Genomic DNA, 25,664 nt, shown 5'->3' with positions numbered 1-25,664 from the left:
CCTTTGGCGTTCGCTATAGCCGTAGTGAATATTCACTGTGGCGGGGTGAATCTGTGTGGCGAGCGATCGGGGGTAGCGGCGGCGTTCGCTGTAGGCAGGGTTTTCGCTATTGCGGGGTTCGCTGTAGCGGGGGAAGACTGTATATCGCAGCATTACATATCTGTTTTTGCCACAAACTTCATTGCTGGTTGCCAAAACGCAAACGAAGCCGACGGTGTGCAGCAAGCGCGCGTGACGTGGTCAGCAGGGTGACGTCATCTGTGCCGAGGGGTCAACTGCCAAAATGCACCCCAACATTAAAGGAAACATGCAGCACAGTCATGAGACGAAGCTTGTCTTCCCGCAGATTGTGCGGATTGGACCGCGATACGGAGCAGAACATGGCTGCACAACCTCATCCAGGTGACCGTGAATGCCAAACACGCGGTGCCCAATGACCAGTGCCAGCCATGAAGCCAGGCGTACAGCAAAGCCACTTTCTCCACAATGGACCAATGCCATTTTAGGGTTGAAACTTTGAAGCGGGAATAACACCATAAACTTGTGTGTCAGCTATGTAGAAGTTTACCCTGCAGTCCAGGCGTGCAGATCGGGCGCTACAATCATACAACACAATTGTGCTGAATGACGCTTCAGCTGTTGAGAAATTACCGGTACTCATGAGATTGCTGTAACACACTGTAACGGGTACGGGCAGGGACCCCACAGTGTCCAGTGACACAGTCCCACTCGCTTTGTGCACTCCGCTGCTTGCCGCACACTTGCTCCTTTGATCCCCGGTGCGACGGTGACGGCCGACTACGACTCCAAGGTAGTTGAGGTTTTATTTTATACCGTCTGGCCAGTCATATGTATCTCATTTGCTACACGTAAGGACCGATCTGCAACAACAGAGATCGACCGGTATCATACCGTAGTACAGTACGCAGCGCCCACACCATCACGAAGCTAGAAAGTGCGTGGCTTTGTACAGTATGAGTAGCCGTTAGCCTCAACTGGTGGTAGCTGACAACACCTGGGCCCTTCTGGCAGCAGAAGCGCCCCTGGGGCCCCATGCTGCGCAATGCACCCGCCGCTGCCTCCGCCTTTCCTGCCAACTGGCACCTGAGCCTCTGCATGAGGCAGCAGGGCTACGCTGTGATTGACTCGGATGCGGCAGCGGTGGCGTTGATGGCGCACTTTGCAGCTTGTGCCAGCAGCTGGCTGCTAACTCTGAAGCCGGGCAGGCAGCACGAGATCAACGCAGAAGCGGCGGCCCGCGCCGCGCGAGGCGAGTCGCAGCTGGGTGCCGTGTACGAGGTGCAGGGCGGCGGCCTGGGGGTGGACCTGCGCGCGGCAGACAGGCGGCTGTGGGGATTGCCGGTGGGCGTGGATGCTGTCGCAAAAGCGGTGAGCGAGTCCCATGCGAACCCGCCTGCACCCAGGCATCTGCCCATTCAGCTGTGTGCGAGCTTAGGGCCGACCACCGCCGCCGCAGCAGCCTGCCGGGAGGAGTGTGCCACGCCATGCAGCTAGGCCCCTGCTGCGTTGCCGCAGCTGGAGACCCGACTTGCAGCTGAAGACCGATACACCTGCTGGCACCGGCGTCGCCACAACACCCTCGCCCCACACCCCCAAGGCAATCAAGGCGGCTGACACGCTATGCCGTGGCATGCTCGCCACGCTGGTGCGTGCACGACCGCTGTCGGCTCCCAGCGCGGCCGCGTTTGCCGCGCTGCTGGACGACGCGCCGCTGGCTGAGGGCGCAGTGGGCGTCAGCATCCTCAGCGCGCGCTGCGCCAAGGCGTTTGTGGCCGGCCGGACGCCGCGCTTGGAGCCGAGCGCGGGCGATGGCGTGTTGCTGGTTCTGCTGCGACCGCACACGCCATCGGAGGGCGGCGTCAAAGTGAGCACATTTGGGCAGGCCATAGCAAGCACCAGTTTCAGGGCCAGAGCGCTGACGTACGGCCGCAGAGCCACCAGCGAGCACAGCGGTCGCCACCCGGCCCAATAGCTTGGTGCGGGCCCGCATGACGCCCTGCCCCGCCATGCCCTGCGTTGCTGGATCGCCTGCTGCTCAGGTGCGGGTGTACAGTCGTTCGTCCGCAGCGCGGGACGTTGAGCTGCAGCCGCACCAGCTGCTGCTGATGGCCGGCCCTGCCCTTGCCAGGGCGACCGGGGGTGCTGTGATGGAGGCGCACCAAATGGAGCAGGCACATGCAGTGGTGCGAGGGCGTGGTGTGGTGGGGGGTCGGGGCGAGCGGCGCAGGGCTCTGTCACATTGTGCAATGCCGGCACACTTGGGGCCACACGTGGCCCCTGAACGCTGCACCGCCTGCCCACTTGCATGGGGGCCTTCATAGCAGCCAACCATGTCGCATGCCAGCCCGCCATGATAGGTCCCGCCACACTCCCTGTTTTCTTGCAGTACACTGCTGGTGGCGGTGATGCAGTGACAGCGCTGGCCTGCTACCAGCTGTGCGTGCGCCAGGGAGCCGTCATCGACCCCGGCTTGCTGCTGCCAAATCGGCAAGGCGGGAGCATGGGCGGTGCCTCCGAAGACGCGTCAGCCCCCACGCCTGCCATCCTCGCGCCGGCCATGGATGTGAGACCGTTGGTTGGGGGCGCACCGGCCGGCGGCAGTGGCGAAGACAGAGGCGACGGTAGAGGGACAGCCGAGCCGGGGCCAAGCGGTGTGCCATCAGCAGCTGCAGCGGCGGCCGCGGCAGCAGCAGGACCAGCTGCAGCAGCGGGTTTGAAGCCTTCAGGTCCGGGATCGCCGGCGCGTGTCAAGATTTCGGTCGGGGTACGCCACTGGTCAGACAGCAGCCTGTCCGGAAACTACCAGGTGGGAGGAGGGGGCGACCACGCTGTCGGCGATCAATTTGCTCCTGGCACGCGGCAACCCCCACAACAGTATGCACCAGCAGCTCCGCTTGTCTGCACAGCCTCCCCGCTCCACCCGTATGTGACACAACTACATGCATCATCCTGATACCTCCTCTCAACATACCCAAACCCATCGCTGTGATCGTGCAAGTGCAGCACCCATACACGCGCACACACCCCATGCACATGCGTGCTCACACACGCGTACGTGCACACACACACACACATCTATGTGCATGCATATAAAGATACACATGCACCTGCAGTACACACACACGCGCGCGCGCACACACACACACACACACACACACACACACACACACACACACACACACAACACACACATAAGAGCCAAACAACACACACGCGCACACAGAAGCATGCACACAGACTTGCATGCGCGCGTGTTCGTGCTCACATGCACACACAGACGCACGCACGCACACATTCACGAGCGTTGCTCACCATACGTGCGCTTTGCAGGTGTGGTCTGATTGGCCGCTGAGCCGGCTGCTTGACCCGTACTATGAGAGAGCCGGCCTGAGCCGGCAAACGATCACCACACGCACTTGCTGGGGTGAGGAGGTCGACGAGACCGAGCTGGCGGGGGTGTTTGTGGCCCGCAACAGCGCTGACACAAACATCTACGTCCACCCAGTGGAGGAGCCGGGGCCAGCACTGGCGCAGCCGCAGCAGTCGCAATTGACAGCACGCACAAACGGCCATGGCGCTGCGGCTCTTGGGGGCATTGATGGCGGCAGTTTGGCGCAGCGGCCACAGAAGCCTGCAGGCGTTGAGGAGAAGGGGACAGCAGCGAGAGATAAAAGGAGGGAGGACGAGAATGAGGGCGAGGGCAATGGCGGCGGCCGCTCCTCCAAGCGCCAGTGCACGAGCAGCGGGACGTCCAAGCGCAGCTCTTTGCCACCGCCGGGGGCCGAGGCGCAGCCGCAGCCGCAGCAGCCGCAGCAGCCGCAGCAGCAGCAGCAGCAGCAGCAGCAGCAGCAGCAGCAGCAGCAGCAGCAGCAGCAGCAGCAGGGCCTGCCCGCGGTGCCTGAGCGGCTGACGTTCACGGTGCGGCTGGCCAGTGGGCAGTCGCTGAGCGTAGCAATGAAGCCCCAGCAGCAGCTCAGCCGCATGCGGCCGGTCGTCGCGCTGAAGAGCGGCCTGGACCCGGGGAGTGCGGGGCGCGTGGTGCTGCTGCACGCGCGCGAGAGCGGCTGTGTCCTCTCACCCGACGCAACACCGGCCAGCGTCGGCCTCGTGGACGGTGACGTCATCGATGCCATCATCACATAATCGGGACAGATGCACATCATATGGCGGGCTGGTTTCGGAGCTGTCGTTCGCCCTCCTTTCGGCCCCTGTCGTGATTTGCTGCGTGATGTGCAATGCACACATTACCCTGACCTTGTAGCCAGCCGTGCGCAAATCAATTGTTTTGCCGTAGGTGCATGGACAGCTGGTTTTATGTGGTGAAAATTCTACGTATGATGTATGTCGAGCGCCTCTCAAGCATCAACTCCCGCCACAAATGCAAGCACATCGATCATGCACAAGCCAGTCACACTGCGCAACATACAGGAACTTTGATGATGGCCCACTTTTCCCTTGCAACCAAGTGCCTTGTGAGCAGGGTAAACATCGCAGGAGCTGGCGTATCCAGCGCCTTGGAAAGTTTGTTCACAAGACCTGCGCCCTCACAATGAGCGGAGCTGGTGCCGGGCCCTGGATGGCCTAGGGAACTTGGCAGCAAGCATGCAACAGGTTTCCAGCCGCAACGGGCTCACAGGGCGACCCTGAGGCACTCCAGGGGATTCTGTGATGACCTGAAACGGGCAAGGATCTGTGTGTGGGATTGAAGCTTGGGTTGCACTTCCGTGCTGTTGATGAGTTGAGTTGACCTGCGGCTTCCCCTGCAGAGAGTGTGTCCAAGCTTCCAGTAAGCGCTGCAATTTGCCCTGGAACGTGCTTCTGGTGCCAGCCCCACCCTGGCCTTGCCCATCACCAGCAGGGAGCGTGACGCGTTCTTTCGCACTTACCGTATAATCCACAATAACAGTGTATCAACGCCTTCATAACACATTGTTTGCTTCAATAAGCGGTCTCTGCCACCTTGCATGACCGATCCAACAGAAAGAGGTTGATTGAGACCGAGCGGCTCCAGCACGCGGCTGCCAAAACGGACATCACTGAGCGATCAAAACATACTGGACACTATCTTGTGTTTGATTCGGTCCAGCGGCAGGCGTGACCGCCCCGCGGCACATCTAGCATGTGGCTCAAGCTGAGCGCGCTGCTGGCTATTCTAGGTGCGCCAAGGCAGCTCGAATCATATCTGAATAATTTCAAATGCGTGCTGCGGGCGTGCATGCAGGCGACGCACCCTCGGGACCGTCGGCACGTGGCGAAACCGTCTGCACCAGCTGTTTGACTGAGCTGCTGTCCGCTGCGCTGCAGGCTGCCTGGGTGTGGCGAGCGCACAACAATGCGCGAGTTATGGCTATGGCGCCTATGGTAGCTACGCTGGTTACGGATACGGCGTGGGCGGCGTCTACGGCGGCGCCTATGGAGTATCGGGAACATATGGGGTGAGCTGTGAAGCTGAGAGCAGCGTCATGTATGCCGCTGGGTGAGGAGGGGAGGTGACTGGAACATAATGGTGCTTAGCTGGCATTGTGATGTAGATTGGCCTGCCTGCCCTCATGCATGCAATGACGACTCGCCACGTGTTTCCCTCTACGCAACAGTACGGCTGCCTGGAGCCAGCGCCAGGGCCGTCTGCCATCGGATCCCTCATGGCCGCAGGCGGAGTCGTTGAATGCGAGGTGAGCCAAGCATTGCGACAGATACGCACCATGCGACGCTGTACACGGTAGATGGTGAGCAAGAGCGTGCAACGCACAACCCAGATGCAACAAAGCGAAGCATCCAAGCACCCACTTGTGACAGCCTTGGTCACACCAGCGTGAGCTCACGCTGCACGCGTGGCACGGTGCGCTCGCCCCCCCGACCTCCAGGGCACTGTGACACCCTATGGTGGTGATTTCATGCTCAGCACGCCGGTGCTTACCAGCATCAACGGCCGCTTCTACTCCGACGCCTCCGTGCCCGGCCTGGTGTCCTTTGCGCCCGGCTGCGTGGACAGCCTGGCGCGGGCCAGCATCAAGTACTGGAGCGTGGCGCCCACCTCCCCAGGCGCCAACGTCACTGTCGCGCCAATCTCCACGCTGGTGGAGCCGTACCGCCGCCTGCGGTGTAACGCGGGGCCGGAGGGCTGCAGGGCACTGGGCGACGACAGCGCGTTTGACGACGTGTTTGAGTTGTTTGGCTTCCCGGCACAGGACGGCGTGAGCTTCAGGAGCTGGCAGGGCATTGTCATGGGCACGCGCTTCGGAGTTTCAATTTATGTGCTCAACCAGCGCATCGCATCGGTCCTCACCGCCGCGTCTGAGGTTGCCAACACATTGTGTGAGGGCTTTGCGACCTCGGATAATCTGCACGTGCAGCTGTCTGCCCAGGCCGCGCTGCTGGACGTGGTGCGAGCCAAGGCGACCCCTGCGGCCCGCCTCGAGGCGCTGTCCAGCCCTGACGACATCGCGGCCGTAATCTCCCGCACCCTGGACAACCTGCGCGCCCCCGAGGCTGGGCTGACCTGCCGGGCGCTGGACGCGCAGGACCGCGCGGCGCTGCTGCCCGTGATTGCAAAGGTGCGGGCGGGCAGGTTTGGTGGGGTTTCTGGAAGCGTGATTTGAGGGTTCCCTGCAGCCACCACAGGTGTGGGCACGTGGCGTGGTGCGGCACAGGGTGCCGCCCAGCGGCAGGGCGCAAGGCAATTGAAACGTGCCACACCAGGGGCAGCTGCAGCTGGCACGAAGCAACAGCAATGCAGCGGCATCAACAGTTTAGCAGCTGAGATTTCAAATGCCGCAAGGACAAACACTGGCTGCCAACCCAAGCAACTTGCCAGGTAGCAAGCTGTTGCGACGGATTGACAACTGTCCATCGTGCAATTCTACGCAACATTGCCAACCCAACCACCCACCCAGCGCCGATCAACCCCTTGTCTTGCCTCGTCTGCCCCCTGTGTACCCCCAGGGCCCTGCGTTTATTAATGCGGCCCTGGCCCTGCTGCCCAGCAACACCACCGCCAAGGACGCCGTCAAGATAAGCGCCAAGGGCAAGGCGGACAAGTCCACGTGCGCGTTCCGCGGCCTGGAGGTCACCGCCGCCGCCGCCTCACTCGCGTCTGTCGCATTCAGCGACGTCTCCAACGCGGTCCAGGGCGTGCTGGCCGATTACCTCAACACGGGCAGCTTCTCGGAGAAGGCCGTCGTGCTCAAGGGCGTCACCACCACCATCGACCGTGAGTTTGGCACCGCCAAGAAGCTGAGCCACAAGGCCGACGACAAGAGCATCCGCGCCAAGAAGGCGGTCGGGGACCTGAAGGAGGCCGGCCTCGAGGTCGTCGCGTGCGCGGCGGGCGGCGCCGGGCTGCTGGGGCTGCTGGGCCTCCTGGGTCTCCTTGGCCTCATCGGCATCGTGCCGGCGGGCGTCGTGTCGGCGGGCATCCTGGCCGCGCTGCCGCCCGGCATCGTGTTTGTGGTGCCGGGCCTGGCGCTCATCCCCTTTGGCACCGTGCTGTCCGACGAGCTGATCAACCTCGTGTTCCCCAACGGCGGCACCAAGTACAACTTCCCCGGCTCCTGCACCCTGGGCCTCCCGCCAGCCCCCAAGAACCTGACCGGCACGCTGCCCGACTACGTCATCAACATGCTGCCCCCCAAGATCTGCCTGCCCCCGGGGGCGCTCTGGTACGTTGGGGAGCTGCCCTACTTCATCAACGCCCCCGAGTTCAACTGGCCCAACAAGACCGTCATCATCCCGCCGTCCACCATCATCCTGCCGCCCGGCGATTACGAGAGCCCCGCCATCGGCAGCAATGACACCGTCTGGTACCCGACCAACGACACGGCGGTGCCCGACGACAGCGGCCCAGTTGCGGTGGTCGACCCCGGCTCGGACGGCGGCGGGACCGTTGTCGTACAGCAGCCGGTGGAGGGCGACTCGGAGCCCGCGGCCCCGGCGCCCGCGCCGCCGGCAGAGGAGCCGCAGGCAGCACCAGAGTCGCCGCCCCCGGCTGTGGTGGCACCGGCGGCGGGCGGACGTCGCGGCGAGAGCAGCCCTGGCGGCCATGGCGGTAGCCCGTACCTGCTGGAGGGCCCTCCACCTGGTGAGTCACCACCTGGGCCTTGCGTCCTCGGGCGTCTTGCCTATGAGTTGCAGAGAGCAGAGGATTAGCGCACCTTAGCCTACCTACTCCAACTGAAAGGTGATAAATGCCACCTGCCACCAACACTTCAGCGCTCCAGCTCGCCCACCTTGAGAACCGTGCTGCTTGAACAACCATTCCGCGCAGGCTCCTGCCCGGGCACGACCCTGGACGCCATCCCTCCGCTGGCCGCGGCTCCTGGCGCACCCCTGCCCACCATCCGCCAGCTGTTTGGCTCAATCCATGGCATCGGCTACGTTGGCTTCTGCGCGGTGAGGGCCGCCATCAGGGTTGTGGGGCCACATTATGCCGGGAGACCTGCCCTCGCGCGGGGTCCCCTTTGCCCCAGGCAGTGACATCGCAGCCGCCTGCGCCACTATCCAGCCGTCCGGCCTGTCCTGGTCGCCCCTGGCCCCTTGACCTCCAGTTGCCTGCCCCGGGTGCCATGTCCCCCTCCCCACCTCCAGGGTGACTACTACTACCTGCGCCGCATGGACCCAGCCGACAAGGACGTGGCCGGGCAGCTGCTCAACAAAGACCGCACGTTTGGCACACCCTACAAGGTGAGCGCGGCTGCGGGTGGCTGGCTGATGTATGGCGGACTGCGGGCGCGGCGGCGGGCATGCGCAGTGATTGCGCATCAAACGGCATGCTCATGCAGGGGTTGTGCGCTGCAACAAGACCATCAGCTCACATGTCATGGACATCAATACCCATGCAAACCGCCTGATGGCCTTCAAGCATCACATCACACCCACTGCCCCGGCCCCCCTGCGCCCGGGCCCCACCCCCGGGCCCCAGGACTTCATCACTGGCCCCTCCCAGTTCTCCACATATGGATACTTTGGCGTGGACCAGGTCACGGGCGAGGGTTACTCACTCGCGTCCAATGCCTGGGCGGACTCCCCCGAGCAGCCGACAGGCAACCACTGCATCGACACCTGGACCACTGCGCCCATCAGCGTCCCCGTCTCGGGCCTCACGCCGTACCCCGCCGACAGCAGGGGCCAGCCTGACTGGGCAGCGCAGGTCGTCATCACACCCGTGGCAATGCTCACGCTGGGCGACACGTCCTCAGCAAGCGTGCCCCAGAAGTACGACGCCGCGTATGCCAGCGTAAACGTCAAAGCGAACGGTGGCGCATATGGCGCGGGCATGGTCAACTCTGACCCGCTGCTGATGCTGCAGACTGGCGACCCCGTCAAGATTGGCGTAGCGGTTGGTTCGCTGGTGGCCAGCGCCAAGGTGCTCGACACGCTGTCGCTGGCGCGTGCGCTGTACGAGTGCCGTGAGGGCGCCGGCGCACGGCTCAGCAACGAGCTGTTCAACCAGGTGCGTGTGTGCAGGTGCACAGCCGACAGGGGTGACGCGTGCTTGGACGCTGTCTGCTGAGGACATGCCATTCTGTCAACAGTCCTAAGAGCCGATGCGTTGGGCAACACAGCCGCCAGCTCAAGGGCCGTTGTGATGGGTGCACCAACTCAGCTTCTTAGGGTGTTCAAGACGTGCGCGCTTCACGTGACCTGCAACGCCTTGCCATGACCCACCATACACCCGCAGTGGGCTCAAGCCCTGATCAAGCCTGATCTGTGGCACTCTGCCTCCAAGATGACCGCCGCCTTGAGGGACTTGTGCCTCTCGGGCTGCGCCACTGAGGCCGTGCCTGCGCTCATTGCCATCCACAAGTACCTGGGGAACATTGCGGTAGGCTGGGGGTGGAAGACTGCCGGCTGCAGATCCTGCAGACTGCTGGATGCTCCGCTCTTCTGGGTCCGCATGTGTAGTAATCCTTTTGCCACGGAAATATCATGCTGACGCTGTAATCCAAATCGTGCCCTTACACCCCACCCTCCTTCCCCTCATATGCATGAAATGCAACCCTGCTTTGCGCACGTTTACACTTCTACTCCATCCATTTGTTATACCATCAACGTGCTGCTCAATGCACAAATTCCTGCAACTACTCACAGAACAAGTACAATGGTCTGTCTGTTGGCAGCGAGGTGCCCATCACGCTGCACTCTGACCTGGTGCGCCTCACCAAGCTGGCCAAGATCGGCCAGACCAACCTGCTGGACGCCACCAAGCAGTGCTGCAGGGGGCAGGGTGCCTCCAACCCCTTCCTGCCCTTCACCACCTCCCTGGAGGAGCTCATCAACGGCGCGGCGGTCAACGTCAGCGCCATCGCCGAGGCACTGGTCGTCAACACGCGGCTGGCAGCCGCAGGGCTGCCTGTCAGCAAGCTGGCGGGGCGGGTCCTGGACAATGGTGGCGTCAAGGATTGCAAGGTGTGAAAATGCACAGAATACAGTCCACGAACCCACTGTTGCTAGATTACGGCTGCGTCATCGGCGTGTGACCAGAGGCGGCGACACAACTCCGTCGCACACCTTGGTATGTCATGACTGTTGCACCCACATGCAGAGCCCTCATGCAGCTCCCTCAACCCTGAATCTCGTCAAGCCGTCCGCTCAGACCCACCCGCAAACCCCTGCATTGTCCTCCCCAGGGCAAGTACGAGGCCATCCTGACGGGCGACAAGCTGGACCTCACCACCGACTCGCTGGGCGCCTTTGAGGTGGCCAACCCCCAGCTGGGCCTCTACCGCTTCAGCAACGCCCTGCCGGGCAGCTCCTGCAAGGATGCCATCACGGGCGCGACCGTGCGGTTCCCCTTCACCATCTACGTGCCGCCCGTCACCAGCACCGCGGTCAACCCCCTGGCGCTGCTGACTGTGCCCATTGCGGAGGACCCCACAGTCACCCGCCTGTACAACGGCCGCCCCACAGACGGCCGCGCGCCGCACTACCTTTGGACCCACGCTTACAAGCTCTTCGGCTACGACGCCACACAGCTCGGGGTGAGCACTCCGGGGCAGAATCATGGTGTTGCGGCTGTGGGTCTCGTCAGGGACGCTCGCAACTTTGTCGCTGCCCGGCTGTCTCACTGGCCTTTCCCAGCTCAACGCCCCGGCCTCTTGCACGGCGCATCCACACGGCCGCCAGCAGGTGCTCTGTGGAAGCCTCTCTTCTGGCACCCCTCCAATCTCTTGAGCACCCACCCCTTTTTTCGCCCTAGCTTTCCCCCACCTCATATTGGACCGTGCCGACAGTCACCCCTGCCCCCACTGGCCCCCTACCTTCCAACCCGAAAATCACCGCACTCCCCAGGTGGACTTCCTCACATATGTCGGCGACAACCTGACCCTGGGAAAGCCGATTGCTGCGGCGCTCATGGGAACCAGCAGCGAGGTCATGGCCGTCTACTCCTCTTCCCTTGAGATGTTTGAGCCGCTGCTGGGCAGCCAGGCCTCGCTCGACGACATCGCGGCCTCCGTGGTCAAGGCCACCTATTCCAGGGTCAACGCCAGCTGGGCGCAGACTGGGGACGGCAGCGCTGCGCTGAGCGATGCTGAGGTGCTGTCGGGCCTCTACACTGACGGCTACTCCGCCGCGCTGCCCAATGCGCGCCGCCGCATGATGCGGCGCCTGCACAACAGCGCGACCCAGCGCACCGCCGCCGAGCTCAAGCCACTGTTTGATGCCGTTGCGAGGGTGCGCAGCCGTGCGCCTGGGAGGGGGGGGGAGCGGCGAAACGCGGGCCGAAGGCGCTTGAATATCGTGTTCTGCTTGGCAGGGATGTTTTTCTAGATGACAAGTGGTCATGAGCCTTGCAATCCCCTGACCCAGGCTACTAGCTGCATGTCACACCACATGCCACCTCCAGCACACCCCTGCAACCCATGGGCTTGTGCCCTCCACACACAGGTCATCGCGGGCACCAACGCCCAGCTGCAGAAGATTGTCGCCGCCGCCAAGGCCGCCCACAGGGAGGGCCGCGAGTTTGACGCGATCAACGCGCTGGTGCGCATCACGGCCATCAGCGCGGTGCAGCAGATCGACCTGGCCGCCTCCATCAGCGCCCTGGCGGCCAGGGTGGCAGCAGACCCCAACATTGACATCGCCGCAGCAGCTGCCGAGCTGGAGAGGGTGAGTTTGTAGGGCAGCAGGGGGTTGGCATAATAGCAGAATAGATGGGCACAGGTGGCTGCAGGTGGCGAGCAAGCGAGGTTGATGGTTGGCGGCCTCCCTGAAATTCTGACTGCTTGCTCAATCGGGATAGGTGGGCCTGCCTGCGATGTGTACACTCTTGCACACCACATACACTGTCAACCCACCTCGGTCCCCTCAGCACAAATGCACGCACCCGCCCCATTTGTACCTCCAGGAGTACTCTGGTGCGGCCCTCGATCGGCGCATCGACTCAAAGACCACCGGCATTCCCGAGATTGTGAAGCAGATCACGGAGCAGCAGGCAGACCTGGGCAAGGCGCCCCTGGCTACTGAGAGCCCTGGCCGCCCCGCCGCCGCCAAGAGCACCGCCGGCGTCATCGCTGGCGCCGTCATCGGCGGCGTTGTCGGGCTGGCACTTGTGGCGCTGGCGCTGTTGGTGCTGAGGCGCCGCCGGCGCGCGGCGCAGCAGGGCCTCCTGTCGTTGGACGACGCCGACGCAAGCTACGACGAGGGCGACCGCCGCAGCGGCCATCACACCGGCCCCGTCGGCGAGGCCACAGAGGACCAGCCACGCACGCCGAGGTCCGGCGCTGCGCTGCAGCGGCACGCGTCGGCGGATGTTGTCGGCAATGGCGCCCTTTCTAGGGGTCGCAAGTGAGCGACCGCCCTGTTGGTATGTGACAGCGTTTGTCGCCAGAGCAGGCTATGCGCTGGCTTGCATTGTTGTTAGTTGACCAGAACCTATTCCGTCGCTGCCCTTGAGATTGCTCCAGGGAAATGAGACTTTGTTGCTCTTGCTTAGGCCTTTCCTCTCGGCAGCGGGTTTTGCGCGCGCGCATGCAGCGCGCTCGCGCCTGCCCGGCCCTTCCCCCATAACGTTTCCCGCGACGTGGAGCGAGACACACTGTTCATGTGCGCGCATCTGTAACGCAGCGCCTTGATTACATTGTTGGCGCTTTGTCAGTCAGCCACAAATGAACCGGCGGGGCGGGGTACGCCCAAAACTTGCAGCAGCGAGCCTCTGGCCATCAGAGCATCAACACCACGTACCGAACCCTGACCCTGCAACCATTGATACGCCTAGCCCTTGATCAGCTGATTACACACACAACAGGCGGCTGAAACGGGTGGCAAGCAGTGCTGGAGTGGGTACGTCGCTGCGCTGGGCCGTGCACGCCGCTATGCTCAGTGCTGTGTTGGACTTGAAGCGCAGCAGTGCGTTGTCGGCCCTTCCCCCATCAGAAGCGCACTGCCCCAGTGTAACAGCAGCGCTCTGCACTACCTTTGAAAGGGAAGGCCCTGACGCAGCGCTGCAAGAGCCAGGCGCAGGGGCGTGCTTACAACGCTGTGGACCGCGTCCACGGGTCGCGAGCAGCTTCACACGTCCTCCCTCCTGAAGTTTCTGTAGGCCACCACCGCGTAAAAGGGGTCCGCCGACCCCCGCTCAAACAGCTGCTGCAGCGGCCGCAGCAGGCGCGCCAGCGGGTCGGGCGCGGCACCGACGGCACCTCCGCTGCTGGGGGCGACCTCCAGCAGCACCTCGGGCTCTGTGAACCCGAACACGCAGCCAAAGTACCTTGATATGCATAGTGAGATGGGTTGTGTTGTTGGGGGGGTGCAAGGGCATGGATTGCATGTGAAGTCGGCGTCAACTAGATCGGCAGAAGGAAAGGCCGATCACGGGCTGTACTCAACAGTGTGTGACGCTGGTGGCGGATGAGGTGGCGAGGCCCGTGATGCTCACTGCTTTACGAGCTGGCACCGGCCGTAGCCAGTGGTGTCGCGCCAGGCTGAGATGGCCTGTGAGGCGGGGGGGTGTGACGCTCAAGAAAGTGTGGGTGGCTGGGTGTTCAAGGCAGCCGGGAGTGCTGGGTGGAGAGTCCGTGACAGAAAAGCAGCCCTTGAGGGTGTACGTGCAAGGAGAAGACACATCAATTTCTCACAAAGCGGGGGGCGGGATTTGCACTATACACCCCTGGACTTGGCCCCTGCCCTGTTCCCCCCTCCCTGCTGCGCAGCACCCCGCGCCCCACCTTGTCGTAGAACATCCTGTTGCTGAAGGTGAATATGGCGACACCCCCGGGCTTCAGGACGCGGTACACCTCGGCAAACACAGCCTCGGGCTGCTGCAGGTACTGCACACTGTTGGGAGGCGCGGACAGCGGGCCGTGTATGTCTGGCTTTAGAGACTGAGATCATGCAAGCTGCAGGTGTGCTCAACCATCGCTGCTGGGGCACTAGATACCCTTTCACAAAGAAGGATCGTGGTAAGGCACGTACAAATGAGTGGGGATGTAGTCAAAGCGCTGCACTGCGAAAGGGTCGAGGGCACAGACGGCCGAGCTGTGTTGCTGTGGCGCAGTCTCAAGGTCGGTGGCACAGTGTGCGCGTGCGCCCCGCTGACCTGACGCAGCAGACCACGGCGTCGACAGACGCGTCCGCCAGCGCCCAGCCCCCCGGCTCCTGGTTCAGGTCCCTGGTGCCAGGGCCGGGTTGACGGGGCGGGAGGCAGGTGTGGGTGCGAGTGCGGCAGGGACCAGAGAATGATGCTACAGGTTGGGCTGTGGGAGATGTGCCCCCGTCAACGACCAGCAGTGCCAGGCTCCTCCATTCCCCCTCCAGGGTGCGGAGAGTGAGTGGGCCTGTGCAGCCCCGCCCTCCCAGCAGGCAGCAACGCCTCCCTTTCCGGGCCTGCCTACGCAACCCCCCACCCCCCACGCCACCCCACCTCACTCCACCTCCACCCTTCCACCCCCATCAAACAGCTTGTTCTCACCCGTTTCAGCCTCCCCCCCTCCCCCCCTCCCTCCCCCCAACCCTCCCTCTACAGCGAGGGCTGCCGGTGGGCCCTCACCGAACAAAATACCGGTCCAGCTGGGGGTTCTTCTGCAGCTCAAGCGCATTCATGCCGTGGCCTATCACCTATTGAAAACATGTGCGTACGAGCGATTTCATGTGCATGTGCGTGTGTGTGCGTGTGTGTGCGCGCGTGTGCACGCGCTCGTGCGCAAACACGCACACGCGCATGCACATCCGGGGGTGAATGAATTGGCTTGTTTGGGGCAGGCACGAGAGGGGTGAACGCAGTTCAAAGGTCCCGGGGACTGCATGAGGCGTATGCATGCGTGTTGCAGGCAGTCAACCCGCCTACCCCTCTACATGCGCCAACGCCCCCGCTGTCGACTCCGCTATCCCAACCGCGCTCCCGGCGTCCCAACCTATGGCCCCATCCCACCTCCTTGAACTTCTTTTCCTTGGGCAGGTGCGACACCCAGGAGCTGCACAGATCGAGGACCACAGCGTCTGATGACACGGCAGGGCCGTGGAAGCGCACGCACGCGTGGCAAGGGCGTGCGTATGGGGGGAGATGGGGAAGTGTGTGTCGCCCCTCCGACAAGGTGTGGGGGGTTCAACCGTGTGCCAGCCAGGGCCTGTGCACACAGGACGCACAGAGCCACAGCCATGTGGTCATGTGGCCGCCCCCTGTCCCAGCCCGGGGGCAGCAGCAGGCTCCGACCCCCACCATTTGGTATCCTCTGCCGGTAGATCTCTGTCACCTTTGTCAAAAAGCTGTCATCCACATGCTTCACCTGAACGGATCAAGTCCGAGGGGGGGGTGCCGTTGTGGTGGCAGGCCTGTTTTTTTGTTGTGCAACAAGCGGGCGAGAGCTGAGCGCAAGCACCGTGAATCAGTGCAAAAGGCCACACAGCACAGCTGCCTGGTGCATACGAGTGCTGTGCAAGGCGGCGCAAAGCCTGATGGCTGCCCAACGCTCGCCTCCAAGCCTGCAGGATTCGTCCACCTGCCTTGGGCCACCCGCAACGCCTGGCCGTTTCCAGCCTTGCGACTGCCAACTGAACACTTTCCCACCCCAGGACGCATGCACACTGAAACACTCGCACACACAAACACTCCATTTATCAGAGCCCACCAGCCGGGGAAAACTGTAAAAGCTGCGGTCCGAGGAAAAGTCCAGCTTTGACCTCTGCGGCCCAGTCAGCACCTCGCGCATCACACTGCCCGCTGCCGCCTGCGCCTGGATACGTGTGGGCCGCCTGCGGATTGAGGGCACGTCATGGGGGTGAGTCCGTGCGCAATCGATCGTATCGCATGTCGTCCACATGCACATTATACGCCTACGGGATTTCCAAAATGTGGCGATGCAGCAAACCACCTGCATGTGCTGAGTACCAGTGGCGCGCTGCCTGCCACCCCAACGCCAGCCACTTCAAGATGCACCTTGCAACAGGCACAGCGCAAGTGCTCCGTCGCTTTTCGTAGCCGCTACAATGGCGCATGTGCGGAGAAACTGGGACTTGCGAGGATGACATGGCGAAATCGAGATCAGAACCACACACTGTACAGTACTATGTTACACGTACAGTAACTTTGCAAATTGTACAATTCGTCCAATGGATATCTTTCCGATAATCCACACGCAAAATCGTTTTATGCTGGTCTGTGGGCTGGGTTTGAGTGCCAGCCATACTGCCATGTCACTGCACTCAGGCGCTCCGTTCATTGGCAGTCAGAACCTGGTCAGAACGGGGCCCTGCACCCCAGGCTTGATCTCACATTTGGTTTTTGCTGGATTCTTGTTTATGCCCAGCAAGTTGCAGTGTCGTTGTAGCATACCCATGCAAGCCGAGCCAGATTCCTGCACACCAAGCCAGCCATACACTTGATGGGCGCAGCAAACGAGGTCTAGTGACACTACTGAAAAGGCCCTACACCTAAAACGTGCTAAATTACTTGCCGCAAATTAGTTGTCTGTTCTGACTCAGTCACCTCGAGCACTGCACCCGTTTCGCGCTATGGGTAAGCGGCCAACTTACCCCCCCCCCCACCCACCCACCTGCACCGACCAGGATAACAGCATCCCACGCTCAAGTCTGTCATTTTTGATACAGGATCAAATGGAACGGGTAAGGGCAGGGACACCCCACTCTGCTGGTTCACCTGTGGGCTGGTGACGGCCGACTGCGACCCCTGTCGCAACTCCAAGGAGGCTGAGGTACAGTATACATACTTCAATTCCAGGGTTTCATACAAATATTTGGATATCGTAATACTTACGGTAGTCTTTGAGTGCGCCGTCCAAAAATACCGATTCCGCGGGGTGTCTGAATGTCCGCTCCGCGCTCCGTAGGAGCGCTGGTGGCTATATTTGCGGTTTTATTATGTTCAGGTGATTTGTGTGTGTGGGGCTGATGGCTGCCCTGAGCGCGCGTGCGCCCGCGACCCCGACGCACTGCTGTGGTCCGTCTGTGTGACGTGCACTCGTTCCATAGCCGTGGGCTTCATGCCTCAATGCAGGTGGTGCCGCGGCAGTGGCTGCCGCTAATGAACCTTCCCAAAATCTGGATGCTGGCTCGGAGACTGACCCGGGCGGCCTGCGCATCAAGGCCACGGATCAAGACGCACCCTCTGGTGCGGACCCGTTCTGCAGCGCTGCAGCTCCCCAGCAGCTCTAGCTGCCACGCAGGCGCTCGCACCTGCCGGTAGAATGTGTCCACCCCAGTTCAGGAGCGACCGCCAGCCACTTGGTGCACGCCCCACTTGCATGCCGCCGCCTCCTCATGCATGCAGGCGAGCCCTCCACGGCAGCCGTGCGCAATGCTGACCCCTTGGACGGCGCCAGCGCCGGCCCCGGCCTGCCCCCCGCGAGCATTATCGACGAACAGGACGCCGCCACCAGCAGCGAGCCTGGATTGACGCCGCTTGCGCAAGCTGCCTGGGCGCTGAGCGCCTGGCTGACGGCCGTTGATCGTACGGGGCCGCTGACGCCTCTCAGTGACCCGCTCTTTGAGGGAACGGTGTTCATCCCCACTGACGAGGCAAGCCGCTGCGGTGGCAATGCGGCGCCCGCAGCTGGGAGCACGCGGCATGATTGGCATTGCTCATGGCAGGACCTCTCAGGTTGCACCCTTTGCAGGGGATGCTGGCTGTGGCTCTGCCCAGCCCTACCAGCTTCCAAGCCACCACCAACATGCCCAAAACCCCGCCTCAGCAGCTGCATTCCTACCACCAACCCCATACCTGTGTTTTTTCTTAGGCTATGGCAGCAGCGGCGGCGGAGCGCGCTCAGCAGTCAGACGACACTGGTGGGCTCGCAGCCTTCCTCAATGCTCTCACCATACCCGGCCGCCCCCTTCGCGCGCGAGAGCTGCGGAGCAAGACGTCCTCCTCATTTGCGGCGCTGTCGCTGCCCAATGCAGCGGGCGGCGATCTGGTGGTGGGCGTGACAGAATCCAGGGGCCTGGTCGTGGCGCTGGGTGGCGGCAACGCTGCCCAGGTGGTGGAGGTGGACTTGCAGTCGGGCGGAGCCGTCGCTCACGTACTGGGCGCGGCCCCCGAGCCACAGGCGACGCTAAGCAACCTTGCCGGCGGCGCAGCGGGCGCGGCGGCCCAGGCAAAGCTGCGATACGCCAGCGCGGCGGAGGCGCTGCGCGACCCACGGCTTGGAGTGGGGCGGTTTGCAGGGCTGGTACGCGCAGCGGGGCTGGAGGCAGTCCTGGGGGATGCGGCGGTCCGCATGACCCTGTTTGCGCCGTCTGATGCGGTAAGGGGGGCCGATGTACGGTTGGAGGCACGAGGGGTCGCGCTACGATAAAGCTGGCGTTTTTTGCGGCGAGATTGGGCATCCCATCCTTGCACAGCGCGCTGCATCCTGGAACACTGCAATGTCTGTGTCTGATTGCAGGCGGCTGGCCAGTGTTTCCCCTGTCATGTTTCCCCGTTGCTATTCTTCGATACCGCTCATCCTCACCTGTGCATGGCAGCAGGTGCCCAGGTGCCCTATCACCCCAGGAAACTCCACCCGCCCCACCGCACCCCACTCCACCCCACTGCACCCTACCCGATCCCACCCCACCCCACCCTACCCCACCACACCACACCGTGCCCCTGCTTCGCCTGCCATGCAGGCCCTTGAGGCACTTGCGCCTGCAGGTGTCTGGGACGCGGCGGCATCATTGGCGGAGGGCAGGGCCCTGGCAGAGGCGCTTGTCGGGCACCATTGGGTGGCGGGCGCGGCGCTGGGCAGCGCAGCACTCCAGGCGCGCGCGCTTGCGGGACTGGCAGTGACGCCAAGCGACGGCTCCAACTTACGGCTGAGAATAAGTGGCATGTAAGCATGGAAGGAATTCAAGAGCTGGCTGCACCTGGGGGAGTAAAAGGAGCCAGTTGCACCTAGGGGGAGGGGTGCGCGTGCAGTTGCACGCATTTGAGTGAGTGGTCTGCCCCTGGGCTAAACTTCTTTTCGTGCCAAGCAACAGGCTAACTGGACTCAATAGTATGGATCCCAACTTGTTTATTCGCAGGCCTGTGGGGGCTCCGCTGGCGATTGAGTCAGCGCAGGCGTCTGGAGCTGCTGGCAGTGGAGGTAGCTTCCTTGGCAGCGGCAGCGGCAGCAGCAGCAAGAGCGGCGCGGCTCCCGCGCTGATGGGCGGGGCACGTCCCTGGCGGCAAAGGGTGGCCTTTGATGATGGTCTGACCGTGGAGGGATTGGCCTTTGAAGCGCTTGATGCTGGCCTGGGCCGCAGGAGCGCGGTTCATGTCATTGGCGGAGTCATCATGACGGAGCGCCTGCAGCAGCGGCTGGACGTGCTGATAGCTGCAGCACACATGCCGTTTGCCGAGGCTGCGGCGCGCGTGGCGCACAGCGGCGCCGCGTCAACGTCCTTGGGCGTTTTCAACTTGATGACCGGGGCAGCGGTGCTGCTCTTCGTTGTGGTGGCAGTGTGAAAGGCTTTCCGCAGTGCTGTTGTGCGGCAGCAGTTGACTCTGCAGTTTGGTGAATACAGCCGTTCAGCTCAACACACCGTGTGCATACTGATAAGGTTGTCCTGTGAACAGAAATACTTGATTGGCAGTCTTCTGCACCTGTGTGTGTTCTTTTCGCACCTTGAGCAGCTTCCTGTGGCTGCAACCGCCACCTGCCAGCCATTCATGCAGCTCATACTCCGGGGCCCTTGCTGTGCCGCCAGCCTGTGTTGAGGGAAGGTTGCCAAGCGCCTCTGATCAGTGCCCTAGGCACACCTGTGAAACCTCCTACGCACTGATTTGATGTATGAAAGGTGCAGAAAACTTTTTCACTGAACATCCGCTCTAGGAACAGCTCCTCCCATGGCGCTTGCTCTCTATGGCGGTTGCTTTCGTAACTGTGTGATGGAAACAACTTGTTAGTACACTTGTTGATGCTTATGCATAGACGTCCCGCCAGCTTTGTGTGCGCTGGCCCGTGATGGCTGCTGTCACACGCCTGGCACGCAGCGAGCGGGCGGGGATGGTACTCGACAGCATCTAGCAGCCTGGGAATCCCTGAACCTTCTTCAAAAGTTTCTCGTGACACAAGAGCTTGCAGCCATCAGAGGATCTCAGTCCATTTTTCGCTTGCAGCATGTGATTGCTGAAGAGGAAGAGTGCCGCCCGCCGGGGCCGATGCTGGATTGCAATGTGCACCATGATCATTTTGCCATGAGCTTGCGGCAGGTTAGGGCCATCGCCCTTGATGCGGCTCATATATAGTGCTGTATGTGCAGCGGCTACGGGGTGGCGGGGAGCGTGTGATGTGCACGCATGGGAAGATGTGCCATTGTGCACTGGGGGAGACCTTCCGTGTCAATCACACCGGCTTGAAAGGGCATGGCGAGGCCACGCACACTAAGGGCACTTAGCGCGCCACAGACGCGCTTAGTGCCGCTTAGTGTGCCTTAGTGCGGCACCAGCGCCACGTAGTGCCGGGTTAGCGCGCCCTGTCGTCGTAGTGTTGGTGGCGCACTAGCAGCATCGCTGTCGCATCAGTAGAACCGGCATGCAGAGGGTCGGGTCGCAGGCTTGACCATGCCCATGCGCCAAAGTTGGCTCAAAAACCGGCAGTGGGAGTGGCAGCTGAGAGTGCGGCACGACCAGGGCGCGACCTGGCACAACCCTGCACGTGCAGCGGCCAGGCAGCGGCTACAGTACTGTATGCCACCCTCTGCAGGGTGGAGCAACTGCCTGTACCGTATCATACACGTGGGCTGATCGAACAATACCATATGGTACACCATGATATGCGCCCTCAGCGCAACCTCAATCCAGCAGATCGCCAGCTGCGCGCAAGTTGATCGCGGGTCCATCGTCTTCACGGCCGGCATCCCATGGAGAACGACGTGCAGCTGCTGCATACAAATCGACGCCTTCAGGACGAGAATGCGGGATTCGCCCTCAACAACAAGCAGGCTCATCAGCAGGGCGGGCCTAGCCTCAAGGCGGCCCCTTTGAGCGCGAGGAAGGCCTTCGGAAACATCACAAACACAAACAAGGCTTCAGCCGCAGCTGAGGGCGCCGTGGGCGTTGCAGCGTCAAAGCCGCGCCGCGCGTTGGGTGAGCTGCCTGTCAACTCGAACTGGCATGCACAGCGGCAGGCTGAGCAGGAAGGCAGCGAGAAACCCACCACAGCAGGGCACCCTGTACTTCGTATTTACAACCAGTCAGTGGTGAAGGGCGCCGAACCAGATGCGCTGGTCGCACCGCAGCAGCAGCAACAGCAGCAGCAGCAGAGCCTGGCGCAGAAATACGCTGCCAGCGGCGTGGAGCAATATGCGGGCAAGACCTGGATGCAGCTTGAGGAAGACATAGAGGAGCGGGAAGACTCGCAAGCAGCCGCAGCGGCACAGCAGCTGGCGGCGCGGCTGGGCAGCTGGCGCCCAGGGGTTCTGCGAGTGCGCGGGCCCGTGCAGTATGAATGGGGTGCAAGGCGCTGGTCCACATGATTGGGGCTTGTGAGGCAAGCCAGCAGTGTCTGCGCATCACCGCTCTCTGCTGCATTGTCCTGTGGGTGTGCAGGACAGCACATCCACCACCGCAGCCGCTGTTGCCGCCTCGGTGCAGGTGGCTCGAGACGACGACGACGACGCCGACACACTGCTGGCACCCCAGCCGACGCAGCCGCCGCCGCGCAGAGGACGTGCCTTAGCTGCTCGCCAAGCTCCACTAGCAGGCCTGTCAGGTGCGCAGGCGGTGGCGTCAAAGCTACAGGGGCACGGCAGCGAGGGTGCACGCTGCTGCGCACACCAGCGGCCCCACGTCATGCACGTCGAAACATCGTCCAACACATCAAACAGCTGGTGTGCAATCCGCCCTGTGCTCATTTGATGCAGGCAGCGACGACATCTTTGGAGCGGCGCCCTCCCCTTCAGCCCAGTCTCTCGCGTCGCTCCTGCCCGATCTGCTGTCTGCCGGGCCAACACCAGCATCCAGCCGCGAGCCGCGCAGCCCGAATGCGCAGCCGTGGTGATCATACAGCTAGCTAGTGACCCTGTGACGATGCCGGAGATGCTGTTTCCTTTTCCTCCTGCATTTACAAAATGTACAATTAGTAACTGCGCCAACAGGACGCCCTTGCTTCCTGGCATGCGTTGCCTTGTGCGCCCTCAGCCTCGCCACATGCCGGGGAGAATCACGGTTCCCCGCGCAACCCCAACACGCTTTGTGAACAGCACATGCCACAAGGGCACGCCCTGGCATATGCGGCGTGGCGATACGAGGCTCAGCCGCCCAAGCTCCTGTCCCGTATGTAAGAGTGGGGTTCCCGTTTCCGATCCATAATGCAGCTGCCTTGGCGATGGTCTGATGGCAGTGCATGTGGTCTTGAGCGTTGCTGTGCCGCTAACCTCCTGCCAACTCCAGGACATGACCAGCGACTGGAGGGCTCCTGCATGACAGGTGGCCGTGCGGTGCCAAGGGTGCACGCGTGTGCGCGAAAACGCTTGACCGCAGCCATCCGTGCAGCAGCAAAAACAGCTTGGGGTGTAGCATAATGACAATCGAAATACTGTGGTCACAGCCGTCGCGCATTCAACCTCACGGGCTCGTGGTTGCGCTGCCCGAGTGTGGGCTCCTGGGCCTGAGGCGAGCGAGGCTGCCTGTTGCAGCAGCGGTGTGGGGTGACAAGCGCACCGGGCCTGAACAGAGGGCATGCCGCGTGCAAGCAAGCCAGAACCAGGCCACACTGCATGCTCAAGCCCAGGGGCGCGTTGCCAGCAAGCCCCCGCAAGGCAGGGGCGCCTGGCAGGTCTAGGCTCCAAAGGGCACGTTGTGCAATGACCGCTTAGGGGTCTGCCAGGCGCCACGGGGGATGGCAGTCACCCCACGGCCAACGCAAAGCGAAAGATGGTCACAGGGGTCAGGGCAGATCTTGTCAGCAGGCGGCTTGGCGCCCGGCCACTTCAGGCAGCAACTGGGGCGACAGTGCGAAACGCCGCCTCCAGGCGCAAGGCATGCACCCGATCGGCAGGCGCTGCGCCTGTAGCCCGTGCAAGTGCCACGAGCTCAGCTGTCAGGATTGTGAAGGCGTTGTGTCCACGCGCATCCGCCAAGTGGCGCAGAGGGGCAAGAAAGAGCCGCGGCACAGACTGTGCAGCGGCAAAGTTTATTCGCCAAACCCACGCCCTGCGCCGCGCCTGTTGTGCGCACGGCAGCTGCTGGAAGGGCAGCAGGGCTGTCGACTGCGCGGCGCGGGCATGGCTCACCACCTGTGCTCGCCGCTGCCAGTGGAGACCGCCACGTCAGTGCCGGCGGCGCTTGTGACGGCCTCCAGCGATGACAGCCCGCTCAGCGGGTGCGACTTGGGCCGTGCGGCGCGCAGGGCCGCGCCCGTGGCCGCGGCCGCGTCATCGCCGCTGCTGCTGGCGCCGGTGTCCTCCTCGCCGCCGCCCTCGCCCTCCCCGACGGCAGCCAGCGACACCGAGACGCACTGATGGGCCAGGTGCTCCAGCGCCGCCGTGCTGCCGGGGCCTGCGCTCTGGCTGCCCCCGCAGGCGAGGCCGTGCCAGTCGCGCGGCCCCACGCCCAACGGCCCCTCGAAAAACGGGGCGTGCGCCGACGCGAAGGGCGGCCCCGGTGCCGGCGCGCTGACCGAGGACCCGTCAGCACCGATGGAGGGGGCACCCGCGGACGACATGGCGCCGAACGACGTGGCGCCCACTGCAGCGTAGGGGGATGCTTCGTAGGGTGATGCAAATGGCTGCGCTGCGCGGGCCCCAAACGCCCCCAGGTCCGGAGAGGGCGAGCGCGACCGCGACCGCAGCGGCGCACACGCGCCGAACGCCCCCAGATCTGGCGGCGGCGGCCGGCCCGTTGTTGCCCTGACCGCCCCAAAAGCCCCTAAGTCAGGCGACGGCGGCACGGCCGCGCCGGGCGCGCCAAACGCCCCCAGATCGGGCGTTGTGCAGCGCGGAGGTGTGCCCGCCACGGGTGTCGTGCTGCCGGGCGTGGCGCCGTCGTGCGGGGGCCCCGCCACCGCAAAGGGCGACGCCATGGACCCAGAGCCGCCCTCCGCCTCGCTCAGCTGGTCCTGGGCAGCGAGTACGCCCCCACACTGCCCCGCGTGGCCCAGCTGCCGCTGTTGATGCGGATGGTGTTGGTGGTGCCAGCGCCCCGGCTGCGCCGAGGGCAGCCCGTGCAGGTCGTCCTCCTCGTCGCCGCCCTCTGACTCGCGCGCCGAAACAAAGTCGCTCTCCCCCTCCCCGTCCTCCTGCCCCTCGTCGTCAAACTCAGAGGTCGGCTCCGCGTCGCCCTCGCGCTCCTGCACAGATGGCATCCGCGCGCCGGGCGGCAGGCTCGCCAGGGCCTCGCGCAGGCTGCTGCTCCCGCCGCCGCCGCCTCCACCTCCGCCACCGCTTCCGCCGCGCGGTGGGGACGGGGCGGCCGACGCGAGCACAGAGGCGGAGGCGGCGGCGAGGCTGCCCTTGGGCGTGCTCATCTGTGAGGACGTTTCGCCCGCCGACACCATGGCCCAGCTGACGGGGCACCTGCAGGCCTGCTGCAGGTTGACCACAAGCACAGTCGTGTCATCGCGGCTGCGCCGGCCACGTGCGCAGCGCGTCATCGCCGCCGCCGCAACGCGCGCGGCCTTGCACGCGCGGCAGGTGCGGCCGACGGACGGCTGGGGCCCGGCCAGAGAACTGCGGGAGCCCTCGCGCACCAGCAGCCGCTCGCGGCGCGCATCGGGGGTTGCGGCGGCCGCGCGAGCAGCGGCACGCGGCGACGGCGGGGGGCTGGCTGCGTCGCTGTCGCTGGCGCCGGAGGCAGTGGCCGAGAGCTCGCCACTGCCGGCGTTGGGGTCCTGGGCGAAGCGGGTCCAGGCGTTGGCGGCAAACGCGGCCGCCTCCTGGGGGCTGACCTTGTCCCACAGCCCATCGCTGGCCAGCACCTGCGGTGTGGAGGGGTTTGGAAGGGAGGGGCCGTGCGGTATGCACGTGTGTGTGTGTGTGTGTGTGTGTGTGTGTGTGTGTGTGTGTGTGTGTGTGCGCGCGCGTGCGTGCGTGTGCGCGAGCGTGCGGCGCACGTGCTCACGCGCAACCCTCGTTTGCATGCTGACACCGACACCTGCGGAGACATCCGCAATTCAGGAAGCAGACGTGCTCACTCTCCCCCTTGGACGCGCACCAGCCGCCAGAGACGTATCCTTCATCCACCCACTCACGCCCCTACTTTCACCTCACAAGCGACGCAGCCGTGCAAACAC

The 25,664-nt window shown here is 63.4% G+C and overlaps 4 protein-coding genes across 4 annotated transcripts; 2 read left to right on the top strand and 2 right to left on the bottom strand.

Moving 5' to 3' along the window:
• Nucleotides 1-1,053: 1,053 nt before the first annotated feature.
• Nucleotides 1,054-4,164, top strand: MNEG_3348 (hypothetical protein; the record flags this gene model as incomplete). The annotated part of the gene is made up of 5 exons (XM_014048177.1): nt 1,054-1,389; nt 1,619-1,885; nt 2,061-2,204; nt 2,408-2,584; nt 3,352-4,164. 5 exons carry the CDS (start codon nt 1,054-1,056, stop codon nt 4,162-4,164), a joined length of 1,737 nt encoding a protein of 578 aa, XP_013903631.1.
• Nucleotides 4,165-5,915: 1,751 nt separating this feature from the next.
• MNEG_3347 (hypothetical protein) lies at nt 5,916-12,808 on the top strand (the record flags this gene model as incomplete). The annotated part of the gene is made up of 11 exons (XM_014048176.1): nt 5,916-6,575; nt 6,964-8,098; nt 8,285-8,409; nt 8,605-8,700; nt 8,939-9,469; nt 9,698-9,841; nt 10,108-10,425; nt 10,647-10,997; nt 11,308-11,691; nt 11,905-12,126; nt 12,365-12,808. The coding sequence occupies 11 exons, from the start codon at nt 5,916-5,918 to the stop codon at nt 12,806-12,808; spliced, it is 4,410 nt and encodes a 1,469-aa protein (XP_013903630.1).
• Nucleotides 12,809-13,527: 719 nt separating this feature from the next.
• Nucleotides 13,528-15,057, bottom strand: MNEG_3346 (hypothetical protein; the record flags this gene model as incomplete). The annotated part of the gene is made up of 5 exons (XM_014048175.1): nt 13,528-13,726; nt 13,895-13,950; nt 14,184-14,292; nt 14,555-14,626; nt 15,005-15,057. The coding sequence occupies 5 exons, from the start codon at nt 15,055-15,057 to the stop codon at nt 13,528-13,530; spliced, it is 489 nt and encodes a 162-aa protein (XP_013903629.1).
• An 8,606-nt stretch (nt 15,058-23,663) lies between these two features.
• Nucleotides 23,664-25,511, bottom strand: MNEG_3345 (hypothetical protein; the record flags this gene model as incomplete). Its single annotated transcript, XM_014048174.1, has 2 exons — nt 23,664-25,349; nt 25,485-25,511. The coding sequence occupies 2 exons, from the start codon at nt 25,509-25,511 to the stop codon at nt 23,664-23,666; spliced, it is 1,713 nt and encodes a 570-aa protein (XP_013903628.1).
• Nucleotides 25,512-25,664: the final 153 nt, after the last annotated feature.

This window comes from Monoraphidium neglectum (assembly GCF_000611645.1).
Source record: "Monoraphidium neglectum strain SAG 48.87 unplaced genomic scaffold scaffold00418, whole genome shotgun sequence".
Classification (NCBI taxonomy): domain Eukaryota; kingdom Viridiplantae; phylum Chlorophyta; class Chlorophyceae; order Sphaeropleales; family Selenastraceae; genus Monoraphidium; species Monoraphidium neglectum.
This window is presented reverse-complemented; position numbering and strand designations above follow the sequence as displayed.